Genomic DNA, 9,553 nt, shown 5'->3' with positions numbered 1-9,553 from the left:
GTCACCCGGGGGGCTCCGGCGCCGCCTCCTCACCAACAGGACAGGAGCGCCAATGGGACCTCCAGACTGGGCAACAAGCGCCTGCCCAGGGCTATCATCGTGGGCGTGAAGAAAGGGGGCACTCGGGCCGTGCTGGAGTTCATCCGCGTCCACCCCGACGTCCGGGCGCTGGGCACCGAGCCGCACTTCTTCGATCGGCACCACGACAAGGGGCTGGACTGGTACAGGTAACGGTGTGGGCACCCCATCTTGCCCTGCTCCTCCCGCTTCCCTCTCTCCCTCTACCTACCTCTCCCTCTCTCCCTCCCTCTCTCCCTCTCCCTCCCACCATCTCCCTCTCCATCTCTCCATCTCCCTCTCCATCCCTCCATCTCCCTCTCCATCACTTCATCTCCCTCTCCCTCCCTCCATCTCCCTCTCCCTCCCACCATCTCCCTCTCCATCCCTCCATCTTCCTCTCCCTCCCTCTCTCCATCTCCCTCCCTCCATCTCCCTCCCACCATCTCCCTCTCCCTCCCTCCATCTCCCTCTCCCTCCCTCCATCTCCCTCTCTCCCTCTCCCTCCCTCCATCTCCCTCCCTCCCTCCATCTCCCTCTCCCTCTCCCTCCCTCCATCTTCCTCTCCCTCTCTCCCTCCCTCTCTCCATCTCCCTCTCCATCCCATCATCTTCCTCTCCCCCTCTCCCTCTCTCCCTCTTCCTCTCCCTCTCCTCTCCCTCTTCCTCCCTCTCTCCCTCGCCCTCTCCCATGGGTAAAGATAGGTACCCCTGTGGAAAATAAATAGGAATGGGTGCGGTGTGGGTCGGGCTGTATGTGCAGTATGGGAATGATATGGGAGAAGAACGGAGGAGAAAGGTTTCAGTACAGACGTGGACAGGGTTCAGTGCATGGGATGGGTAAAGGGTGAGTGTGAATATACTGGTGCAGTTTGGGCATGGGATGAGAATGCTGATGGCACCATGCAGATGGCGTGGGCATGATTATCGAAGGGTATGGTCCGGGCACAGTTATGGATGCTGTATATTGTCACAGTCATTGATGCAGGATAGGTATAATGTGGTAAGCATGCTCTCTGTATGGTTATACAAGTCAGTATAGACACCAGATGAATATTGGGTAGAATGGAACTGCAGAGGCTGGTGTATACTGAAGATAGTCACAAAGTGCTGGAGTAACTCTATGGGTCAGGCAGCATCTCTGGAGAAAAAGGATGGGTGACGTTTCGGGTCGGGACCCTTCTTCAGACTGGTATTGATATGGGTGAAGTTTAGTCATCGATCACGGAAGGCGTGGACTATGGTATAGATGTCATAGGATGCTCAGGGTTATAGATAGATAGATATTTTATTGTCACGTGTACCGTGAAGGTACAGTGAAATTCGAGGTTGTAGGAGTAGTTTGCCAACTAGTACCATGACCACACAAATAAATGGACAGGGTACGGGCATGGTTCAGGCACAGTATTAGCATGGTTTGACTTGGTTACGGCTGCAGTATAGTAACATAGTTATAGTGAGAATGGGTTAGGTATTACCATGGTTGAAAAGCACAATGTGTTTGTGATTTGGGAATGATTGCAGATACAGTATGGCTGATAAGGGCAATAGGACTATGGCTTGGGTATGGGTTTAGATCTAGTGTGGGTATGAATAGACATGCTTATTGGCATTGCATTGACATGGTGTTAGGCTTAGTTATAGGTACTGTAGATATGCTATTGGCATGGTTAGGAGCACAGCGCGGATATCGAATGGGAATCATCATATGAATGTTATTGGTATGGCACGGGCATGGTAAAGATGCATCATGGTACAGATTTGGGCACAGTTGTAGATGTGGTATTGGGCATGTGAAGGGCCTGGATGGAATGCTGAATGAACGTGGTTGAAGGCATAGAATGGGTTTGCCATTGGCAAAAACATAGATGCAATACGGATAGAATATTGCTAAGGGAATAGGTACAGGATTGGCGTTAGTTTATTATTATCACGGGCACAGTGGAAAACTGTTTTGTGTGCTATCCAAGCAAATCATACCATACATGAGTACATCAGTACCGCAAAAGGGAGAATAAACAGAATGCAGTACATAACGTTACTGGTACACAGGAAGCGCAGATAAAAAATGTATAGAGGTAACAACAAAGTAGATTGGAACATTAAGAATTCATCACTAACATACGAGGGTTGGTTATTGCTGTAAGTTAGTGTTCATCATGTGTGGTGATAGGCAATGTCTGAATATGTTTTGGCACTCTCCATACACTAGAGTCATGATTCTAAATACAAATATGTGTATGATTGGGGTAGGGCAAACATGGATACAAGCTCAGGATGGGTATTCTTTTTGTATGATTCTTGGTGCAGTGTAGACCTAGTGGAGGCTTGGTCATATGCATGGAATGGCCAGTGTAAGAGCATGCATGAAGGCATAGTATTGATATGGCATATAATTACTGCTGAAGTATCAACAGTATATGAACATGGATATAGGCATTATATGGACATGGCAAATTATGTTTCTGGTTGCAATAATGGCATGATACAGGTCTGCTTATACAGGCACTGGGTATGTGTGTTGTGAAGGTTTCAGACACAGGACTGACATTGTTTTGGGCATCGTTTGAAGGTGATGAATTGAACATAATTAGAGGAAAGTGATCTTAGTTCTGAAAGTCAAGAAGTAGACTCAGAGCTGGAGATACTCACCAGGTCAGACAGCATCTGTAGAAACAGAAGCAGAGGCAATTTTCTGGTTGTTGATCTTTCATCAGAAATCAGCATCTGCGATTTTCTGCCTTAGGAAGTCGTATCGATTTGTATGGAGATAGGAAACCACGATAGGCAGTGAGATCAGTAAGTCAGGTATAGTCGGCCAATTAATAATGCTAATGCAGGCCATGGCTTATGTCTGGAAACTAGTGGTAAAATGCAATAATCACAGGGAGTTTAATCGTTATAAAGTCTGGGCAAACCGAATGAGATGCAATAGTATGGAATAGTGGATTACATGAGGGATAGGAACAGTGTTTTTAAGCTGCTATTGTGTAGTGAGAATGGGTTAATTGATGCGTTGATATTCTTTCAGGGAACACTGATCCAGTTGATACAGTTTAATATTATAATTGAAAGTGATTTAAATTAATCTGAAATGAGGATCTTAAATCTGAATGTAGCAAGCCATGAAGGCATGAAGTGTGAGTTGACAATAGTAGTCGTTTAGTTTAGTTTGGTTTAGAGATACAGTGCAGAAACAGGCTCTTCGCCACATTGAGTCCACACCGACCAGCGATCCCCATACACTAGCACTATCCTACACACACTAGGGACAATTTACAATTTTACCAAGCCAATTAGCTTACAAATGTACGTCTTTGGAGTGTGGGAGGAAACTGGAGCACCCGGAGAAAACCCACATGGTCACAGGGAGAACGAACGCACCCCATACAGGCAGCACCCGTAGTCAGGATCGAACCCGGGTCTCTGGTGCTATAAGGCAGCAAATCTACCGCTGCGCCACCGTGCCGTTCTAGTAGGAAAACTACACTGAAAGGTATAAAAGTCAACAAGCAATGGTTAACATTTAAAAAAAAACTTTATAATACCAATAATATGTTTTCTATCTGTTAACCAATCTTCAATCCACACTGGTGGAAATGGCAGGTGGAAATAATCGAGCTCATCTGCTTTTGTGAAATAAATACAATGTAGTTATTTTTTAAGAGCTGTGCGAATGTGGGGGTGTTTGCATTCAGAGGGCCCTGGGTGCCCATGTGCACGTGTCAATGATACTTAACATGCAGGTAGAGCAAGCAATTAGCAAGACAAACATATGTTGCCTTTACTGCAAGAGGATTTAAGTACAAGAGTAGAGACATCCTGCTTCAATTATAATAGGGCCGTGCGGAGACCGTATCTGGAAATCTGTGTGTCGACAGGGTAAACGGAACAGTCAATGTTTCCCCTGACTGACAAAATTAGGGGTCACAATCGTACCATAGCGAATCAGCCATTCAAGAAGAAATTTCTTCATCCAGATTGTAGTGAATCGTTGTAATTCTCTACCCAAGAGGACTGTGGATGCTCAGCTCTGATTATATTCAAGGCAGAATAAGGGAATCAAAGCACAAGGGCTCAGTGCAAGAAAGTGGAGCTGCTTGGTTGCCTGTGATGTTGCTGCAATCCAGATTTTCATTGTACCTGTACCTCACTATACAATAAACTGGACTAGACTTGAACCATGACCTCAATGAAAGCTGCAGACCCAGATACGAAGGTTCGAATGCGTATTCCAACTATATCTAATAATCTTATATGAATGACGTGATACTGTTTATAGATACAGTCTGAGTATAGGATGGTTAAAATGGTAGTATAGATATGGTATGCACATGGTTACAGCCATTCTATGGGTGTGATATGTAATAATTGCGATAGATATAGTATCGGAATGGTATGGGTCAGACTACATGGTAAAGTATGGCTTGGTATGGTGACAGAATGCGATCCAATGTGAAAAGGAATTGGTTATGCAAGTTTATACGTCATTGGAACAGTATTAGAACATTCGGACCAACCCTTACTAATCTAGAATAACAATCTCCACTTTAAAAATACTCAATGACGGCTTGCACAGCTGTCTGTGGCAATGAATTCCACAGATTCACCACCCCCTGGCTGAAGAAATTCCTCCACATCTCCTTTCTAAAGGTACGTCCTTTAATTCGGAGGCTGTGGCCTCTGGTCCTAGACTCTCCCACTTGTGGAAACACCCTCTCCACTCTGTCCAGGCCTTTCATTAAGATGCAGATGCACTACAGGCACAGTGCTCATGGACGAATTATGGCTTAGTATGGATAGGGTCATAGGTTCAGCGTGGACATAGTAACTTGGTTTTGGTCAGTGTGGATGTGGTGTAGTGTCTGTGTGGTTGTAAATTGAGAATGGGAATGATGTGAATAGTATGGACAAGCACAGTGCATGGGACTGAGCTTAATAATGGCATGGTGTTACACGCGGCCCATTTATACATCTCCTCCTCCAAACATGTTCTTTCAAGCCATAGAAACACAAAGCAGGTAAACGGGCCATTCAGCCCACCGCATTCATGCTGACAAATTGCCCAATCCAACTAAATGTTTGTACTCTGTTTATGACGTTTCGGATAAAGAATTAATGGCACTGTCAAGAAGAATTGTACTGAGGGAATTGTGTGGTCTGTACCAGTGTGAAATGCATCTCTCTTCAGCTATGAGATGTGGCCAGGTCTGTGATAGTTTATTTTAAAGTGACTGCACTTCCAGCGCCCACGGTATTTCTAATAAGTTTAATAAGTAGTTGATTGATTAAATAAGAAAGTTATTGCCTTTAGCTCAATAAAGTCTGAAAGACGCTCTCATTCTCTTCAATGCGAACCCGCCCCAAAGGGATGGTCTTTTCATCGATCACTGTCATAGACATTCAGCACTAGTACTGAGGCAGGACTTAACTAACCAGAACATTGGATGCAAAATAACAATTTTTGTTTGTGATTCAATTAATCTTGATCGTTTACGCTCCAGTTCAGGGACACGGGTGTCTCTCATCAATACTTGGCTTATTATTTTTAAAGCAGTAACACTGGAAAAAAATCCTTCTGGTGGTTACACTAATCCGAGGCATGATCAATGAGAAATATACCATGATGTGTCACGATGACTGCAGTGAAAGTATTCTGTGACACTAGCTTGTTCCTCATCCCCTCCCCTGCCTCTCCCTCCTTCCTGCCCACTCCCCCAGGTCTCCATCTGCCCCCCCCCCCACCCTCCACCCCCTCCTTCCACTATCATCATTATCACCTGCTTTCCTCTCTCTGAGTTACTCCAGCACTTCCTGTCTTTCCACCCTTCTTGAAGCTCTCCCCCCCCCTCCCTTTCCCATATCTCTCTCTCTTTAACTATCCCTGTCTCTGACTCTCTGTCTGTCTCTCTCTCTCTCTCTCCCTCCCTCCATTCTGCTCTCCCCTCTTGCTCCCTCATTTGCAGATTAAGGGTTCACCTAGTGCCCTTTTCAAAAATGAATGGTATAAGGTCACTGACAGATAAGCTGCAGTGAATCCACTGAGTGACTAGGCTCTTCCTTTCCAGATGATCAATTAGTTAGTTGAGCAGGAGAGACCGCGTGCCACTCTTCTGTATAGCCAGCTCTCTCCAGTATTCACTTCCTTGGTTCTGGACCAGAGAGCGGGAAGCAAGACAACAACCCACGGGGGGAAATGTTACAGCTCAACCTTGACGCTGATATCCCCATGGACACAATGGGTAACTGACACTTGCCCCGAGACCAAGTGCAGGCTCGGCGATCATTTAGCTGAACACCTCCGCTCAGTCCGCGTAATCCTACCTGATCTCCCGGTTGCCAAACACTCCAACTCCCCCTCCCATTCCCACACTGACCTTTCTGTCCTGGGCCTCCTTCATTGTCAAAGTGAGGCCCAGCACAAATTGGAGGAACAGCACCTAATATTTCACTTGGGTAGCTCACACCCCAGCGGTATGAACAATGACTTCTCTAACTTCAAGTAACCCTTGCTTTCCCTTTCTCTCCATCCAAACCCCTTCCCAGTTCTCCGACCAGTCTGACTGTCTCCGACTACATTTTATCTCTATTTACTTTGTTGTTCCCTTCTTTCAGCTAACAATGATCTATTCTACAATTTCCTTGAACTCCTTACCCTTTGTCCTGTTTTCACACCTCAAACTTCCTTATCTATGTATCTCACTCTCCCCTGAAGAAGGGTCTCGACCTGAAACGTCACCCATTCCTTTTCTCCAGAGGTGATGCCTATCCCGCTGAATTACTCCAGCTTTTTGTGCCTCTCTTCGGTTTAAAACCAGCGTCAGCAGTTCCTTCCTACACTTGCGGATGCATAGAAGGTTGAGGGGAGCCGCATTGTCTGTTTGGGATCTGCATTCTTTCAGAGAAAATGTGTAGGAAGGAATTGCAGATGCTGGTTTACTCCAAAGATAGACACAAAATGCTGGAGTAAACTCAGCAGGTCAGGCAGCATCTCAGGAGCAAAGGAATACGTGGTTTTGAGTCTGAGGAAGGGTTTCGACCCAAAACGTCACCTATTCCTTTTCTCCAGAGATGCTGCCTGTCCTGCTGAGTTACTCTAGCATTTTGTGTTATCTTCTTTCAGAGAAAGGCTGGAATGAAGAAAAGTACAGAACAGGAACAGGCCCCCACAGCCCACAATGTCTGTGTTGAACATGATGCCAAATTAAACTAATCTTATCTGTCTTCACGTGATCCAAGACCCTCCATTCCATGCAGACCATCTAAAAGCCTCTTAAATGCCATGATCATATCTGCCACCACCACCACCCCTGGCAGCGCGTTCCAGGCACCCACCACCCTCTGTGTAAAAAAATTAGCCCCTTACATTTATTTTAAACTTTGCCCCTTGCACTTTATAGCCATGTCCTCGGTCTTTGACATTTCCACATTAGAAAGAGGTTCTGACTGTCCTATCATTGAGTCATAGAGTAATACGGTGTGAAAACAGGCTCTTTGGCCCAACTTGCCCACACCCAGCAAAATGTCCCATCTGCATTTGGCCCATATCCCAATAAACCTGTCCGTTCTGTGTCAAACGTGGTGATAGTCACTGCCTCAACTACCTCCTCCAGCAGCTCGTTCCATAAGCCCACCACCCTTTGTGTGAAAAAGTTACCCCTGAGATTCCAATAAAATCTTTTAGGCCTTCACCTTAAACCTATACCATTGGTTCACGATTCCTCCACTCTGGGCAAAAGTATAGCCGATCTATTTGTCTCATGATTTTGTACACGTCTATAAGATCATCTCCCATCCTCCTGACCTCCAGGGAACAGAGTCCCAGCCCTGAGGCCCAGACCATCGACCCCTGGCAACATCCTCGTAAATCCTCTCTGCACCCTTTCCAACTTAACAACATATTTCCTGCAAAGTGGTGCCCAGAACTGAACACAATTCGCCAAATGTGGCCTCACCGACGACTTACATGACAGCAACTATCTTCGCCTATAATTTTATACACATACTTCTATCAGGTCTCCCCTCAACCTCGGGAAAGGGAGGATGATTACTGAGTCTCTTCAGGAAATGCAGCGAGTTGCCATGTCAGCCCCCTTCCAGACTCTGTGAAATAGGTCAGCCGCTCCCAGTGCAACACTAATCCATTTACAGAGTCGTGTTTATATATATTAAAACAAAGGCATTAAACAAAGCAGAGGCCAGGCAAAGCAGACTAAATCAAAATGTGAGATATCAGTTCCTGCGCTTGGCGCATCCGTCAGCCTTTGTTCTGCTTGACTCTCCGCAGGAAATCAAATGAGCTACAAAGAAAGAATGCTTTTGTAAATCTACGATTATTAAAGACATCCTCTCCCAGACAGCAGACTGGATTGAAATGGACTCTCAATGACTCCCTTGCAGTTTCTGGAACGGGAGAGTTGTTGGGTTGGACACACCTGACCCTCGCTCGCAGTTCACCGACTTTGATCCGTTAACTCCCCCACCCCCCCCCCCCCCCCCCAAATGCCCCACCATAAAATGAATTCACATCAGGCAATGGGAGAGATACACAGTGCTGGAGTAACTCAACGGGTCAGGCAGCATCTCTGGAGAAAAAGGACGGGTGACGTTTCGGGTCGGGACCCTTCGGGGTCACAGTTTAACGATAAGGGGGAAGTCTTTTAGGACCAAGATGAGAAAAACATTTTTCACACAGAGAGTGGTGAATCTGTGGAATTCTCTGCCACAGAAGGTAGTTGAGGCCGGTTCATTGGCTATATTTAAGAGGGAGTTAGATGTGGCCCTTGTGGCAAAAGGGATCAGGGGGTATGGAGAGAAGGCAGGTACAGGATACTGAGTTGGATGATCAGCCATGATCATATTGAATGGTGGTGCAGGCTCGAAGGGCCGAATGGCCTACTCCTGCACCTATTTTCTATGTTTCTATGTTTCTTCAGAGGCAAGAGCACCTTTTGCCACCGTGCCACCCGTACAGGTGAATGTAAAAAAATATGTGGGCAGTTGATATCTATGTTGGGGGAATAAAGTTTGGTGATTGCAGGATTAATGCAAGCTGGGTTTGATAGTCGGTAGGGACTTGATGGGCTGAAGAGCCTGTGTCCATGCAGTGCAGATCCATGACGAGCCTCTCAGGGGTATATAACAGAAACCCACAGCAATATTCAATAAAGAACAGCGGGCTCACTCCTGGTGTTTTATTCGATATCTCTTGCTCAACTGAAGCCAGGAGAACGGATGATCAGTTTGTTTACTGTGTCCCACTGCTATTTGCAGAAATACAAACAGAAAATACTGGAAACACTCAGCAGGTCCGAAGGAACGGTTTACATTTCAAGTTGAAGATCCATGATCGGTTCTGATGCAGAATCCTTGATGTAAAACACTAACTATGTTTCTCATGCAACAGCTGCTTCGGGGACCTATTGATTGTTTCCCTTTTACTTTCAAATTTACAACGCCTGTAGTTTTTTTTGTAATGTTCATTTCTTCTTTGTAGA

General features: G+C 45.8%; 1 protein-coding gene across 1 annotated transcript in view; it reads left to right on the top strand.

Moving 5' to 3' along the window:
- hs3st2 (heparan sulfate-glucosamine 3-sulfotransferase 2) overlaps positions 1-9,553 on the top strand; it is a 71,912-nt gene that overhangs the window by 752 nt on the left and 61,607 nt on the right. Inside the window, exon 1 of the mRNA XM_033040902.1 lies at positions 1-227. This exon is cut by the window's left edge and continues 752 nt beyond it. Within this exon, the coding sequence (XP_032896793.1) occupies positions 1-227 (227 nt within the window). The remainder of the gene's footprint in view (positions 228-9,553) is intronic.

This window comes from Amblyraja radiata, chromosome 22 (genome assembly GCF_010909765.2).
Source record: "Amblyraja radiata isolate CabotCenter1 chromosome 22, sAmbRad1.1.pri, whole genome shotgun sequence".
NCBI lineage: Eukaryota > Metazoa > Chordata > Chondrichthyes > Rajiformes > Rajidae > Amblyraja > Amblyraja radiata.
Note: the sequence above shows the minus strand (reverse complement) of the source record. Positions and strands in the feature narration are given on the sequence as shown.